The 17,676-nt window shown below is 47.0% G+C and overlaps 1 protein-coding gene across 4 annotated transcripts in view; it reads right to left on the reverse strand.

Annotated features, from left to right (window-relative positions):
- The window catches only part of PARP4 (poly(ADP-ribose) polymerase family member 4), a 1,744,976-nt gene that overhangs the window by 719,505 nt on the left and 1,007,795 nt on the right, over positions 1-17,676 (reverse strand). For all 4 annotated transcript variants that reach the window (XM_069202293.1, XM_069202292.1, XM_069202291.1 and 1 more), the window contains exons 28-29: positions 11,392-11,472; positions 3,750-3,845 (exon numbers count right to left, since the gene is read on the reverse strand). In XM_069202293.1, coding sequence (XP_069058394.1) covers positions 3,750-3,845; positions 11,392-11,472 — 177 coding nt within the window. The remainder of the gene's footprint in view (positions 1-3,749; positions 3,846-11,391; positions 11,473-17,676) is intronic.

The raw sequence follows: 17,676 nt of genomic DNA on the forward strand, positions 1-17,676 counted from the left end.
GTACCCACTATAAGCCAGGCCAGCCTCCTACAGTTCCTCCAATTCAGATGGAAGGACAAATGTCTGGAATAGTTGGTCCTGCCTTTCGGGCTTTCTTCAGCACGCTGGTGCTTCACCAAACTGCTCAGGCCGGTGGTAGCTCACTTGCGGGAGAAAGGGATTCGGCTGATAATATACCTAGACGATATATTGATCATGGCTCAATCCTTAGAGTTGGTGAAACAGCACGGTGCCATGACAGTTTCTCTTTTTAAAATCTCAGTTTTGTCATAAACAAGGCCAAGTCGATTTGGGTGCCCACCAGATCAGTGGAGTTCCTGGGTTTTGTGATCAACTCAGAGACTTCTCAATTGATCTTTCCCGAGCCGAACTTCGGGACATCAAGAAGGAGTTGAGGGTGTCCCTGACACAAACGTCTCTGTCCTTGAGGAAGATAGCTCGCTTGGTGGGCCTTTTGGCTTCCTCCATTCAAGCGATTTTTCCCTTGCATTATCAAGCCTTACAGAGGCTCAAGATTCAAAACTTGCAAAAGGGTTCGACGTACTCGGAGCGAGTCCCTCTGACAGAAGAGGTCAAGACAGAGCTCAGGTGGTGGCTGACACAAGTAGATGCTTGGAATGGCAGGGTCATCTTCAGTTCTTGTACGGAAGCTATCATAGAATCAGATGCCAGTCAGTGGGGTTGGGAAGCCAGGTGCGGAAATGTCGCCACGGGGGGTCGTTGGTCCCAACAAGAGCTCCAACTGCACATCAATTGTCTGGAGCTACTAGCATGCTCCTTTGCGATCAAAACCTTGTCCCCAAAGAAAGTCTCATGCACCATACTCTTGCGGATGGACAACATCTCAGCAGTTGGTTATATCAACAAGTTGGGGGGTACGAGATCCCCTCTGTTAGCTGAGATAGCCAAAGATTTCTGGCATTATTGCCTGTCTCACAGACTGATTGTGGTGGTGGATAACATTCCGGGGCAATCCAATGTGATTGCCGATTGGAATTCCAGGTACCTCAAAGATCACAGCGATTGAAAGCTGCTTCCCCAGCTATTCCGCCTGACTCAGGACATTTGGGGTCATTGCAAGATAGATCTCTTTGCATCACGTCTGAATCGGCAGCTGGAGAATTTCTTCAGTTGGAGGCCGGATCCTCTTGCGAGAGCCACGGATGCTTTCTCCCAGGATTGGTCGGGGAGCCTCAATTATGCCTTTCCTCCCTTCGCGATGATTCCGGGGGTGGCAACCCACATCAAGAAGCAGGAGGCGGAGGTGATTCTGATCACTCCGGTCTGGAAGGCGCAACCGTGGTTTCCACTTCTGCTGGAGTTAGCCTGCAACTCTCCCCTTCTCCTTCCTTGGTCTTAGGACATGCTGATGGGGCCCCAAGGGGAATTTAATCCTCTTGTGATGGAGAGACAGTTGCCGCTCATGGCATGAATACTTTCAGGCAACAATGGTGTTTGCCAGGATTTTTGGACTCAGCTTTGAGTTTTATCAGTAAAGCGTGGGCTCCCTCTACCAGGAAACGATACTCATCAGCATGGAGAGCTTGGCGTAGTTGGTGCATTGAAAGGCACGTAGATCCCGTGGAAGCAGGAATAGTGGAGATAGTAAATGTTTTGTTGCAAAAAGCGTTGGAAGGCAAGTCCTATAGGACAATCAACAATTTTCTTCTGCCATTTCAGCGGGTCATGTCAAAGTCCACAATAATCCGATAGGTATGCATCCGATTATTTCTAAGCTTCTTAATGGAATTAGAGTCTCTAACCCTCCGAAGCCTAAATATAAATTTCTGTGGGACGTTAGCCTCGGCTTAAGTTGTTTGAAAGATGGCCTGATAATGAGCTTTTGTTGAGAAAACAATTATCGGGGAAACTGGCCATGTTGTTATGCCTTGCGGCATGTCGTCGATCCTCGGATGTGAAAGCTCTGGACCTTGCAGGTAGAGTGTTTACACCAGAAGGTGTTTCTTTTTCTATTACTAAAAGGACGAAAACAATGTCAACTAGTATTGAGTACGTTGCGTTTCCTTTCAGTTCAAAACTGTGCGTTGTGAGTTGTTTGAAACAGTATGAAGAATGTACGAGGGTTTTCAGATCAAATAGCGAGGGTCAATTACTGATTTCATTGAGGAAACCTTTCAAACCGGTTTCTGCTGCGACCATTGCCAGATGGTTAAGGGACGTGATGGTCGAGGCAGGGATTGACGTTACTCAGTTTGGTGCTCATTCAGTTAGAGGGGCCATGGCCTCCAGGTCCTTTGAATTGGGAGTAACTATTCAAGATATTATGAAATCAGCTGATTGGTCCTCCGATTCTACTTTCAAGCAGTTTTATTACAAACCGGTGGCTGATATTGCGACAAGAGTGTTTCTATCAGCTTTGAACTAGCATAATCTGAGCCTCCGGTCCTGTAAGAGAATAAGCAATTTGCCAACTGTCGCACCAAGAATTTTCAATTCTATTAAGGACACTGAGGCGAGGATTATCCCACCCAGTTGAGGATTTGATACTGTATGGTTATCATGTATTCTTACGTCAGCACTTAACTTCTGTATATTTGTAATGTTTATATATTTTGTCTTCCCTCCCTGACATTGTAAAGGTGGAATTATGGAAGTTTCTCTGATATTTTGTCTGGTTATCCTAGGAACTCAGCAGAAAGCAGAATGAAGTAGACATTCGCCTGTTGAGAGGTTGAAGTTCGGAATGGTTTGAGGTGTTCGAGGACTTTTCTTCATTTTGAGATACTACAAGTGTTATCGGAGGAGGTTGCTCCAAGTTGTGTTCCTGTGCAAAGAAAGAGGACTTCAGGATGTTGTTTGGGGCTCTAATAGGGCCTGGAGAGATATGATTGGTGGTGACATTGAGATGTGCAACATGGGAAATGTAGTTTATAATTTTCTGTTTTGTGATTGGCTGCTGTTTTAATGAGTAGTAAAGAAAGAGAAGCATAATCCTCTTCTCTGTGTCATTAATAGAATTGAAAGTTCTTGGTGCGATAGCTAGCAAATTTTTTATCCTTCATACCAAACTGAATCTCATGCTGCGGGGGAGGGGTGGGAGGGGTTACAGCTGGAAAATAAGCAGGCGCCTCCTGGCATCTGCATAGGTTGACTGGCCGGCAAGGACTGCTGGGAGATGAAGTTTGCTGTACTCGGGCCCCAACCTCCCCAGATCGGGCAAAACAATTTGTAATCTCAAATTGAATCCAGAGGGTCATATCAGAGAGAGACATTTTTTAATTCCATCATTCCGAATTGTGGACATCAGACCTTTGGGTTTAGTAATCAAAGAATATTTAATCCAACAGACCTGCAGTAAGTAAGAGGTTTAACTACGTTTTTAAACTTTGTTTCAACTAAATTAATAGCAGCTTCTAAAGTTCCAACTAACAGCTATAGCAATTCTTTATGAAATATTCTGGCGCAGCCACTGTTTGATAGCATTGTATTGCAAAAGTATTTGAAGACAATACCCAGGTATTAATTCTGTTTTAACTGATACTGTTTTAATCTTTAATGTGTGTATTTTAGTGTCTTCAAGTATTTCAATGTAATATTTGTGTGCGTTCGTTGTGATTGGCAAGGGCTTTTATTAACAATGCAATAAGTATTCCAGTCATATGCACCTGCTTTAGTCAATGCAGTAACACAACATTAAGCCCTAAATCACTCAGCTCGTGTCAAAAGATCAACTCTAAAATACTTTTAAACCACATTTATTTTCAGCAAAGAAATTAATTTTTACATACCCTCTTCTCAATAGCCACAAAACTTGTAAACTGGGTCACAATGGAATATTCCTTGCTGAGTTCAATTATCATTAATTTTAACATTTGTTTCCTCATCTAGGAAGAAATTCAAACACATTATAATCATATAAAGACAATTTTCACAACTACAGAAAATACATAGACAGTGTATCAGTCAATACTTACTATAGTAAACGCATATTCCAGATCTGATTATTTTGAACAGACAGGACTAGAGCAGACCATTATCAAGTCCTCCCTCATAAAACTGTGAAGACACCACAGATGCCTGTCTTTAAGAGCTCTATTGCAGAACATATTCAAGTCTTTTATCAATGTGCTCTTAATCAGCCACTACATATCACTGCTTCTGCATTGGGAAGTGGGATGTCCAGAGCTTCAATGGCAGGACAGAGTACATATGAGCAAGCACTCCTTGGGAAATGGCAAGTCCTTTTTTGCTCTTACTCATGAAATGAGTTAGGTCCTTCTTGAATACCAAAGTAGTGCACTATTCTGAACAACACATATAGGCCCTCATTCTGACCTTGGCGGTCTTTTCGCAAGACCGCTGAGTTACCGCCGCGGTGAAGACCGCCGACCGCGGCGGTGTGCCGCTGTGCGCATTCTGACCGCTGGGAGCGTTCCGCCGGAAAACCGCCAGCAGCCACACTGGCGGTCGGCGGGAAAGTGGAGACTGATCAACCTCCACCGCCACGCCAGCAGAACACCGCCCACAGAATTACGACCCACATTTCTGTGTGGCGGTCTTCTGTTGGCGGTCTTCTGTTGGCGGTCACGTCCCTATGGCTCCCGTCGCCTCCCGGAGGACCAACGCACAAGGTAAGTTGATCGTCCGTGAGGGGAGGGGGTGGGGGGGTGTTGTGTGATGTGGGCGTGCATGGGGGTGTGCGTGTGAGTGTGTAGAGGGGGTGTGTGAGTGCGTGTATGCGGGCGGGGGGTGCTGCTGTGTCTATGGGTAATGTGTGCTGTTCGGCAGGTGCGCATGTCGGCATGTATGTGTGCGGGTATGTGTCCCCGTTGTGTATGTGTGTGTAGGGGGTGTGTATATGTGCATGTTGGGGGTGTGTGCATGTCGGGGTACATGTATGTGCATGTCGGGGTGGGGGTGGGGAGGGGGTTCGTACCACCTCTGGGGGGTGGCAGGGGGGTGGAGGGTGTGGGGGGAGGACTCGGGTGGGTAGTGGGGGGTGGGGGAGACCCCTATCAGTGCCAGGGAAGGAATTCCCTGGCCCCGATAGTGCTTACCGCCATGGTTCGCACGGCGGTTCCCGCCCGCAAGAAACCGCGGCGGTAGGCAGGGTCATAATACCCTTGGCGGTCTTGGGACGACCGCCGGGCCGGAGTGCGCAAACTCCAGCCCCGCGGTCATGACCGCCGTGGCGGTCGGAGTGGAGAAGTAGCGGTCGGTCGCGGCGGGGACCGCCGCGGTCAGAATGCCATTTTTAATACCGCCGGTCTGTTCGCGGTCCGACCGCCGTCTCTCCGCCGACCGCCAGGGTCAGAATGAGGGCCACATTCTGTATTGTGGGGTTGTGGTAGTGAGGGGTGCAGTATTATCACAGCATTCCTAATTCCAGGGAATACTTGTAGGACTCCATGTTTGTGCACCACATGTTTCCCTTATTCAGGGGGGAAGTTTTTCCTGCACACATTTTCCTAGGCCTTTAATAAGGAACAAAATATGAGTGTAGTGCTCCTGCACACCTTATAATATTGCTCAAATTGGTATTTACAAGATACACTTAATAAGAACCTCAACAGGGGTATATCATCAACACCTACACATGGTATTAGACATTTCCTATACCAAACAACCCGTATGCTTTCTTTCCACAGGCTAGAGGGAACATCGTTCTTTCTAAGCATAGCCTCTTTGCCATCAATCGTTGGCTTCTGATAGTGAGTGGTTACATACAGAACACAAAATCTAATTCTTTAGTTCTATGTTCTTCAACAATCCCACTATGAATTTCACTAGTTTAATTAATAAACACCTTAACTACAAACATACTTTGCCTTAGTACATTGTTGATTGTTTTACTAGTTCACTGTGTAGGAAAGTGCCCTTTATCACATGATCACCCCCACTGTTTGCCCTAGTACTGATGCTTTTTGACTGAAAGTGCACTGGGTCCCTGCTAACCAGCCCTCACTGCCAGCGCTCTTTCCCTTAGGGCAAGATAAATGTCTAACTGTAACCCAACTGGCAAGCATTTTAGCACCCTTGTAAGTCCTTGGTAAATGGTACCCATGGTGCCCAGGGCCTGGGTACTAAAGAGGGTCCCCAAGGGCTGCAACAAGTATTATGCCACCCTAAGTGACTCACACTCAAAGTGCACGTAGACTGCCATTGCAGAATACATAAAATGGTGCAAATCGTTTTGAAAACACAACATTGCACACACTGTGTGCAAAGCCCACAACCATTGCATGTAATAGATGTAACTCACTCCTACAGCAGGCCTTAGAGCCCTAAGGCAGAGGGCATTGCATTACATGTAAAGGAACACCTGCATGAGCAGATGTACTCTCGTGATGCAAAATTCCACTGCTAGATATTGCAAGTGTACAGGCAGCCATGCTGATGACATGTACTGGGCACTGGTCATTAGGAGTTACCCAGCTACACGATGGCTGCACTGAAATACTGGTGTTTGGTATCAAACATCTCATCTAAAAAAATTCCATACTGATGCCAGTATTGGATTTATTATGACATGCACCCAGAGGGCACCTTATAGGTGCCCCCCGAAAACCTAATAGTCCCTTAGTGTGTTGGCTGACTGGTACCGATCAGCCTGCCACCACAGACATGTTTCTGACCCCCTGCGCTCTCAGAGGACAGAAACAATACCTGCGCCAGATTAAAATTATCACACCACCTCCAGCAGGATGGCTGGAGATTTAGCATATGAAGGCCATGAGCTTCAAATCCTCCGCTGTCTTTGGTATATGAACCTACCTTCCCCCAGTGCTGGAGAACACCACCCCGTGGCTGAGGCCCATTTGACACCAGAACAGGTTATGCAGGAGGCGTGTTCCACTTCTAGGTTACACCCCTAAGATGGGCTGCCTGAAGTGAATACTCAAAGAAGGGTTCCACCATATTCTTTTGAGTGGAACTAGAAATTCTAGGTCAAGAAAATGTCTACTCTCCCCAGAAAGATGTCATCTAGGGGGTGTAGTTAGCCCAGGAGTAAGTAGCTCCTTGGCGACTACTATACACTCCCCCAACCACCCCTAAATTCAGTATTTAGGGGTTCCTCGGACACCAGGACTTCAGATTCAACTACTGGAAACCAAAGGAGGACATAAGAAGAGCAGTCACTGCAAGAACTGAGGACTTCGCCAACATTTGGTGCAAAGCCCTGACTTGCTGCTGGAACCTCGTCAACTGTGCTGATCTGACTCGTCCAAAAGCTGTGCATCCTCCCTGGGAGGAGTGTCCAGAACTTCAACAACCAAGTGGCATCTCCCTTGGGGTGGAGGAGCTACCCCCCCTACATCTGCAGGCACTAACCGCATCTGACCAGGATGCCATGTTGTTGCCAAGCAAGTAAGCAGCACGTCAGGAGGAGGTTTGTGAGGCTGTAGGAGGTCAGCTCCATCTCTCTGCTGAGTTTTGAAACGCTAGACTCTCCAGGAGCCCTTCAGCAAAACAGGGGCCCAGTGCCAGTGCTCTTTCCCTAAAAGAAGGTAAATTGTGTACAATAGGCACAGACTATTGTACCTTTGTAAGTCCCTAGTAAATGGTACCCCTGGTACCTAGGTCCTGGGTACTAGACAGAGTCCTTAAGGACTGCACCCTCAGGGACCACCCTAAAAAGGACACACAGCGTGCCATTGCCAGTGTCATGGTGCAAGACATGCGAAATACAACACGGCACACAAACTGTGTGACACGCTCCACTCACTGTATCTAAATATATGTAAGCCACACCTACAGCAGGCATTAAAGCCCTAAGGCAGGGTGCATTATATTTGATGTGAGGACATCTGCACAAGCAGCTATACCTCTATGATGTTTAGTTTGTTTATTGGATGTTGGAAGTGAACAGAGAAGCCATCTTAAGGTATGTATTGGGCACTCATCTTTATGAGTTCCCCAGCTACATAATGGCTTCACTGAAACCTATTGTGTTTTGTATCAAGCATGTCCACTTAATAAATCCAGACTGATACCAGTCTTGGATTTATTATGACGTGTACTCAGAGGGCACATCATAGAGGTGCCCCCAGAAACCTTCTTGTCTTCTAGTGTGCTGGCTGACTGGTATTGACCAGCCTGCAATCACAGATATGTTTCTGACCCTCTGGAGATGACAGCCCACACTCTCAAGAGACAAAAAGAACAGTGAATGGACGGAATGTAGAGCAAATCAAACACTCACCCCCAGTCACAGATCTGGGTTTAATCCATTAGTTTTATTTGCTCACCATGCCGTTCCAGTTTGGACCCAGCCATATGCAAATCAGTCTTGACCCTGGATTCAAGCTAGCCTGGCCGATGAAGGGTGATACCCTGAAACCGGTCCCAGGATGCTTGTTTCCGGTCCAGGGAGGACTGGCTTGGCAGTTCGGGCTGGACTATTCCCATGAGGAACCGGGTCAAGACTGATTTGCATATGGCTGGGCCCAAACCAGGGTGGCATGGTGAGCAAAAGAACGATGGATTAAACCCAGATCTGTGACTGGGGGTGAGTGTTTGCACTGTTCAGCCCTCCATCCATCTTCCTTTTGTGTTGCTGAAGTTGTGCTAGGTGGGAAGAGTATGCCCAAACATGGGCCTGTGATCACTGGGCCTCTAGATTCAAGTTAGCATGGCTGATGAAGGGTGATACCCTGAAACCGGTCCCAGGATGCTTGTTTCTGGTCCAGGGAGGGCCTGGCTTGGCAGTTTGGGCTGGGAACAGGGTCAAGACTGATTTCCATATGGCTGGGTCCAAACTGGGGTGACATGGTGAGCAAAAGAACGATGGATTACCCCAGATCTGTGACTGGGGGTGAGTGTTTGCACTGTTCAGCCCTCCATCCATCTTCCTTTTGTGTTGCTAAAGTTGCCCTAGGTGGGAAGAGTATGCCCAAACGCGGGCACGTGATCACTGGCCCTCTAGATTCAAGTTAGCATGGCTGATGAAGGGTGATACCCTGTAACTGGTCCCAGGATGCTTGTTTCCGGTCCAGTGAGGACCTGGCTTGGCAGTTCGGGTTGGACTGTTCCCACCAGGAACAGGGTCAAGACTGATTTGCATATGGCTGGGTCCGAACAGGGGTGGCATGGTGAGCAAAAGAACAATGGCTTTAACCCAGATCTGTGACTGGCGATGAGTGTTTGCATTGTTCAGCACTCCATCCATCATCGTTTTGTGTTGCTAAAGTTACACTCTCAAGAGGTCAGAAGCAATGCCTGCTCCAGAGGAAGGTGATATCACCTCCTCCAGCAGGATGGCTAGTGAATCTGCATACCAAGGCCAGGGACTTCAAAAACCCTACTTCCTTTGGTATGCAACCCCGGCTTCCCCCAGATCTGGGAGTTGCCGCTCCCTGAGATCCATTTGGCACCAGGACAGGTGGAAAATGTGTTATTCAGTAGGCATGACCACTCTTTGGGCTAGTCACACCACCAAGGTGGGTTACACGAAGTGGGCACTTACGGAAGGGTTCCACCATCTCATTTGTGGTGGAACTAGGAATTCTGGAACAGGGTTATTCCCACGTCCCAAGGGAAATGGGCATGTAGGGGGTGTAGTCACCCTAGGGTTAGGTAGACCAATGGCTACTGCCCTTCTCTCCCCTAAACGCGACTAAGTTGAGTATTTAGGTGGCTCTCTGACACCAGGAACTTAGATTCGCCTGACCCAAGAAGAAGAGGACAAAGAAGAGCCTAAAAAGTTAGAACTGAGGTCAGCTGGTAGACTTCTGCCTCAAATCCCTGCCTGCTTACCTGCTCTTGTTCTGACAAACGCGATCTAGCCTGCAGCTGTGCATCCTCCAAAAACCTTGGATGGCCTCCAGGACTTCACCTAGTCATCAGAGTCTTCCTTGGAATGGAGGAGTCATTTCTCAGCATTCTGCAGACACCAACTGCAATGCCCAGTTCACTGTTCTGCTGACCACAGGGTCCACCGATTCAGCAGCTGCCCAGGAAGAGGTCACCAATCTCCAGCAGGGTCAACCCGTCTCCCCACCAAGTGAGAAGGCCCCAGGACCTACTGGTGTCGAACTGCACCACTGCCTGCAGTACCAGACCCCTTGCAACTACCAACACTTATCTGAGTCCAGAACAGACTCTGACGCTGTAACCAGAGACCAGCCGTTAATGGTCATCAGCATTTCAGAGGCCATCCCGTAGAGTGACCCCACTGCCTTGTTCTGTCCCTCTTTTTTGCAGGTCTCCCAAAAAACTGTGGGCGCCTTGACGCAGGAGCACCAATGACAAAGACCCACTGCACCTGCACCGGCCCAGGTTCACGACAACAGACTGTGTTCCCTTGCTCACAGGACCCCCACCGACCGAGTGCCGTGATGAGATGCCCACCTAACTAGTCTATTTCCAGGTGGCACCCCTCTTCGCCAGCTGTGCAGTGTGCACGGCACCAGACTCGACCAGCACCACTGCACTGGGTTGTCCCAGGGCAGGTAAAACTGTACTGCCGGTGTTCCAAGTGACTTTGCAACCCTAGCACTCTTCAACCTACAGGGGACCCCCGAGAACTGACTGTAAGGACCCCCTTGCAGTAAAAGTACATACAAGTCTTTACTGCGTAAAAGAGCATTTGAGTAGAAGTGTTATTTACTTGCTAAATTGATATAACTTCAATGGTACTTAACTTCTTTGAAGTTCTTTGGTGTTAAAACATGATACAAACAAAGTAACTTTTTCGAAACATTGGTTGAGTGTGTGTCTAATTTATTGACTTTGTTCAACAAATGCTTAGCACTACCCTCTGATGAACCTAACTCCTCACCCACACTACCACAAAAGAGAGCTTTCAGGATTATAATTTTTAGCCCTGCAAACCAATAAGGGTCACCTGTACTATCTGCATAGTGTACCCTTACGTTCGCTACACCACACAGATAGCCAGCTTCCTGCAATCTCACACTTGCTCATTTTTGAAAACCTGGGCCAAAGTTCATGTACATATAAAATTACAATGTACACAAACTGCAGAGTGAAAGCCTTAGCCAACAACAGCAGGCATGAAAATTCCTGATGGCATTTAGAAGCTAAATTTGAGGGCTTGGGGGCAAACGTTGACCTGAAAAGAAACGGGAGGTGTATGAGGGGGATAACATAATGCACCTGAGAACCTCTTAACACATGCCTTTTGTGATTAGATATTCCATATATATGGAAGATTATATATTCTCAGTGTCATAATAACAGAGTGTACATAAAATAAATTGCATATATGTAATTCCCTGGTACAAGGCAATAGTATATTGATAATATTGTGTACAAGATTGCCACTAAAGTACTTGTGCCACTATGTAATATATTAACTTATGCTTGAACAAAAATATAACAAACACTGTTTAATAAAGTTATCTGATTGATATATTTGTTTTTGAATACTACAGAAAGCAGCAGAAAAGTAAACCCTTGATTACAAACCTCGTGTTCATTTTCTTTCTCATGAAGAATTCCATCTTCATAATCTCGAATTAATGCCCTTGCTGTCAGCTTGTGCAGAATCTATTTTTCAGCAAAGAAAGGCAAAGATGTCAGTATTACATAAAGCAAAATTTTAAGTTGGATTGCTAAAAGTCATTCATTACAATGTCAGCAATACAATTTATCATCACAATTCAGGATTTTTAGAGGCTGTAAAGTCCTGAGGAAGATCATAAATTTTACTCTATATGTTTCTAAGGTATTTACAAAGGTATAAATAAATGCACAGCATTACGGTCTCTGCCCTTCAGTTCTTTCATGTAGGTCGATTCCGTAGTTTCTATAACACTTGGGGAGAAAAGGAGGCTAAAGAAAACTCCACGTCTGCCCCATGTAAACTATCCCAAACGCATCATGACATAGCAATTGACTCATATGGAACTATGGGGGTCATTCTGACCCCGGCGGGCGGCGGGAGCCGCCCGCCTGGAGGGAACCGCCGAATGACCGCACCGCGGTCAAAAGACTGCGGCGGTCATTCTGGCTTTCGCGCTGGGCCGGCGGGCGACCGCCAGAAGGCCGCCCGCCAGCCCAGCGGGAAACCCCCCTCAACAATGAAGCCGGCTCCGAATGGAGCCGGCGGAGTTGGGATGCTGCGACGGGTGCAGTGGCACCCGTCGCGATTTTCAGTGTCTGCTTTGCAGACACTGAAAATCCTAATGGGGCCCTGTTAGGGGGCCCCTGCAGTGCCCATGCCAGTGGCATGGGCACTGCAGGGGCCCCCAGGGGCCCCACAACACCCGTTCCCGCCAGCCTCTTCCTGGCGGTGAAAACCGCCAGGAACAGGCTGGCGGGAAGGGGGTCGGAATCCCCATGGCGGCGCTGCTTGCAGCGCCGCCATGGAGGATTCCCTGGGGCAGGGGAAAACCGGCGGGAAACCGGCGGTTCCCCTTTTCTGACCGCGGCTTTACCGCCGCGGTCAAAATTGCCCCAGAAGCAACGCCAGCCTGTTGGCGGTGCTTCCTCCGTCCCCGGTCGGAATGACCCCCTATATCTTTTATCTTTAGTTCTCATTTCCAAGAAGTACTATCCATGCCCGGAACCTGCCTACTCAATTCTAAGACTTGGATGAGATGGGCTCACTCACGTAATGTAACTTTAGGAGGCTGGCCCTCTACGTAGTGTGCAAAATGTTGCACACTGTGCAGAGGGTCCAGGCAACCACACGTTGGTTTACAGAGGTAAAAAATAGACCACATAAAGCCCAGATTTTTATGGTAGCTTAGTCGAGCAGTCAGGCTAATCCTGGATAAGTGCAAAGCATTTGTTGTACTTACAGTATCGATAAATGAGAATACACACTCAAAAGAATAACTCAAGACCAATTTACAAAAATACTTCAGATTTTTTCTAACATTTTAAGACCAAGATCATCAAATTCGGGTAAGCACTTTTTAAGTTATGAATTTATCAATATTTAGAAAATGCCTCAGTTCTGTGCGTATTTACGCACCACAGGAATCAATGGAGAAATACTTTGAAAATAAATATATAAAATCAGGCAATGCGTTTATCAATGTTTCCTCTTGGTTGTAGGTCAAGGTCGTCGGTGGGCCCTGTGGACCAGCTGGAGAAGTTCAGGCGGCTGCTGGTTTCAGCTGGAGCAGCTGCAGAAAGTCTTGTAGCTGGTGCAAGGCCACTGCTGGGGACCACTTGGAAAAGTACTGTACAAGTGGACCTCAAGATTAGTCTGGTGGGTTCCCTTGGAGTGTCGAGGTCACAAGAAGTAGGGTACCCTTAGAACACACATGGATCTTCCGTGCAGGGCACAGGGCAGCCAGGTGCGGAGTGAATCAGTGAGTCAAGAGCTCTGCACATAGGCGCCCTTATAAGCAGGAGGTAGGTCAGTTTAAGGGCCGCTTGCAGGTCAGCAGAGTCACTCTGGTGGGAGTTCCTGGTGTTTTCTGAAGTCACCTCCTAGTCCTTTTGCAGTCTGGAGCGGACTGTCTTTGTGGGTGTCCAAAGTTCGGGGTCCATTGCCCCCGCTATTGCACGGTTCAGCCACTGGAGGTTGTAGTGGCACTAAACTTACCACACTTTCAGGGTTAGACCTCCGGGTGAAATCTGGTCCGGCTGTGGTATCTGGTTGCTTGGTCAACAGCCAGTCAGTGAACTGGACTTCACTAACTTTTGGGTCTTTGATGCAGAAGAGTGATGCCTTCTCTCTAAAGGTAGATCTTCGGTGATTTTTAGAAGTGTGGCGGTCCTCTGTTTTTTTTTTCTTTTAAGAGTCCGTCCGATGTCCGAGCAACCCCTCAACGGCAACTGTCAAGTCATGGGTGCAGCAGGCAGCATTTGGTGCCTTTTTCTTGATGCAGCAGGACTTCAGTTCTTGAGCCTTGGGTCTTCTTGTGTTCTTGAAATCTGAATCTCTGGTCTGAGGGTGCCTATTAAATCTTGTATTTAGGGGGTGTTTCGGGGAGTACCTAGTAGGGGCTAATGGGTCATCTACCTTAGGGTGGCTACATCCACTATGCGACCATTTCCTGTGGACAGAGGTCACTTCCCTATTCCTGAAAGGAATATAGCATACCATGCATGCATGGAGGAAAATGAAATGGAGGGGTCACCTCGCATGCAACACCTTAGGGGTGGTGCAAGCTGGTCGTGGCCACTTCTCCTGTCCTTTGTGTGTTTTCCTGTTGTTGTCCCCGCCAAAAGTGGGAGTTCGCAAGAGGGGTGGCATCGGCTGCTAGCAGTAGGTCTGGGGGTCGTGTTTGGCAGTAAGCCATTTGAGGCTCGCTAGCAGGGCAGTGCACTTTCCTGAGTAGGAAGGTATGACACCTCCACACAGGAAGGGCTTTGTTCTGGGACCCAGAGAGCAGGGGCTCTCACCCCAGGGCTCCAGAATCTTGTCTGATGGCGGCAGGCTGGTTGTGACCCGCTAGCAACCATGCCAGTGTTAGTTAGCTTTGCAGGGGTCACCTCTAAGGTGGCCCCTGGGTACATTTTGCAATACTTCCAATATTGGTAGCAGACTGGATTTATCATTCTGAGTTGTTTGATGCCAAAGAACCCAGGGTTCAGAGTAGCCATCATTAACAGTGAAACTCGTACTGACTAGTGTCCAGCACATGCATTTAAAATGGCTGCTCTGTTCACTTACTACGTCCCAGGATTGGCAAGGGCACAGTAGGGGCATATTGCTCATGCATCTATGCCCACACAGAGAACAGTGCACCCTGCCCTAGGGCTGGAAGGCCTGCCAGAGGGGTGACTTACCTATAATCCATGCAGTGTGTAGTGGACAGGGAACACAGGCTGTCTGCTATGTCAAGTTTGCATTTTAGGATTGCACCAGGACACTAAGCCTGCAATGGCAGTGCTGGGTGCATCTGGCTGCATGGCCCAAGATGGTGGCACAACCTGTGCTGTTGCCCTCAGGGTCCTACCCTTAGTACCCCATGTCCTGGGTACTTAGGTACTGTTTATTAGGGACGTATAGTGGCAGCTAAGGGTGTTGCCAATTGTATCAATACCTTTGCAATTTTAGGGAAAGAACACTAGCACTGGGGACCATGTTAGCAGGATCCCAGTGCACTCCAGTCCAAGTGGCATCCAGAAAACGTGTGTGGATGTGGCAAGGGGGACTGCAACAGGGTGCCGGTTTCCCACAGTAGCATGCTTCGTCAATGGCCATCTCATCCCACCCCAGTAAGATAATGCTTCCATAGTGGACTACCTTGGGGAGTTCTTAAAGATTACTTTTTTTTATATTTCTCTGGAACACAGGGGCCATGCCACGATACCCCTTACTGTCCAGAATGAATACTTTGTTTTGTATTTTTATCCATACTGGGATACCACCAAATAAAGAACCCTTGTGATTTATCACAAGTTAGTTTTAGTCAATTAACTGGATCCCTGAGAAATATCCAAACAAGTAATCTATAAGAACTCCCTTGCGGTATTCCCCCTTGAGGTTGAGTCTGCCCCGATTCAGTAGTTACACATCAGGTGTCTTTAGTAGAAATAGTTACTACTCATCCAAACCCTTTGAGATATTTTACTAGGTGCGTGTTTATGCAGTCTATGAATAGGATGGTTTCTACAACATGGGCAGGAAATCTTCTACAAAAGGAAGATGACTGGCAGAGCTCTACTACTTGTAACAATATCACTCCTGATCTCTCTAAGTTCCTTACCACTTTGTATTTCGTCCTCCTCTTCATCACCTTCATATTATTGAGATGTGACCACCCTAAAACAATGCAACTTTGCTGCCGGTCACTACAGCAGTGCTCAATTTGAGCCGGTTGTTTTAATTGCCAACACCGGCCTTTATAAAAGTCTACCACATGGTGGAACTATTGTTCTAATTTTAAAATGAGCACAACAGAAGTTTTTTTATAATTCAATGTACAACAGAAATGTCTAATACCTGCCACCCAAGCCATTCTTATAGCTTTTGGCGGCCTGGAACAGTCTGAACTGACACAGTAGTAGGAGGGTAATGGTTACTAGTTGTGCTGTCAATGGCAGGGCTGTTAATGGCAATGAACCGTGCAAGCTGCAGACAGGGACCTCCTGACAAGGGCCCTGTTTTAATACAAATTAAGCCCTGAGTAGACGATAAATCTGACCATGCATTTTCTCCTTATGGAATGTCTTGTCCTCAAAGCAAGGGTGACCAGGCTATCAGAAAATATATGTGTATTTTTATAATCAACCAGCTCTTTTTGCAAACTGGCAGGAATGTTACTTAATAGGTTCACTACAGGTGTTTTTTCCCCTATTCTATGATTCTCTGGTCAGAAAAACACATTAGTCACTATGAGGATTTTGATTCAGAAAAATGGTATTTAGAAGAGGGCAAGAACACATGCTTTCTTTTCCACTATTTATTTTGATCAAAATGACACCAATAAGCTAAAGCTAAACAATTCTAAACCTGCAAAAAAACACTGGAAGAAAACATTTTGCTTTAGTTACACAGATGAAACAGCACTTTGCAAGTGTCTATTTGGTTAGACATCCTTCATTTTAACTCACACAATGGGTCATGCATTGGTTACCAGGCAAAACAAAGCATATACATCAGAAAAATACAACACTGCAGGTTTGAAAATGAAATTTGTAACTACAAAATGTGTGAGATTTTAACTGAACTTATGTGTGTGTTTTATTTGATAGCCCAGAAAAAGGTGAATGCTATTTTAAGGAATAATGAACAAGTTACTTACCTTCAGTAACACCTTACCTGGTAAGAACAATATTTAGTTGCAGATTCTTTACCTTAGAATTTCCCCAAGGTCTCAATCTGGATCAGGAAATTTTTTATGAGCGGTATCCCTGTGCGCCGTTAGGTGGTGTCCATCGCCTACACGTACGTCATTGGCATCATGCACGCCAGATATGACATTGAGGGTCTTATATAGGCACCACCTTGGCGCGCTGAGGTCAGTTTCTTTTCGTGCCTTTCCACACCAAAAGCACAGAGCCATGAAGAACACTAACCACTGATGTCAAAACTAGGGCCCTGAAAGGGAAGTCCCTCTCCCTAGAACTCAGCTCAAAGAGCAGGGTAGGATGAGTGGGTCAGTAAGGAATCTGCAACTAGATATTGTCTCTACCAGATAAGGCGTACCGAAGGTAAATAGCTTGTCCATCTGATAGAGACATCTAGTTGCACATTCCCTACCTTAGATACCCAAGTAATACCATCCCCGGAGGTGGGGCTGCAAACTAAGATCACAACAGGAAGTCCTGTAGGACCGAACAAGCAAAGTGCCCGTCTCTACGAGCCTGATTGTCCATGCAGTAGTGTTTTCTTAACGTGCAGGGATGCCCAAGTTACTGCCGGACAGATGTCCAGGACTGGAACGCCATGTGCAAATGCAGTGGTTGCATCTTTAGCTCTGGTAGAATGAACACGCGAACCCTTAGGTGGTTGCTTCTTAGCAATACGTAGCACTTTGTAATGCAGAATATGACCCATCTGGAAATGGTTCTCTTCTGCATGCCCGATCTTTATTCGCATTAGCATAACCAACAATGAGTTGATCATCCACCCAGAACCCTTTGGTAGAATCAAGGTAGAATGCCAGCGCTCTTTTTGGGTTCAGGTGGTGGAGTCTCTTCTCTTCCTTAGAAGGATGTGGGGGTGCGTAAAAAAAAAGCAAGGTGTTGGATTGGCCTACATCGAAAGGCATGACCACTGTCGGCAGAAATGAGGACCGTGTGCGAAGCACCACTTTGTCAGGATAGATGGAAAGGTAGCCTAGG

This window comes from Pleurodeles waltl, chromosome 8 (genome assembly GCF_031143425.1).
Source record: "Pleurodeles waltl isolate 20211129_DDA chromosome 8, aPleWal1.hap1.20221129, whole genome shotgun sequence".
Taxonomy (NCBI): domain Eukaryota; kingdom Metazoa; phylum Chordata; class Amphibia; order Caudata; family Salamandridae; genus Pleurodeles; species Pleurodeles waltl.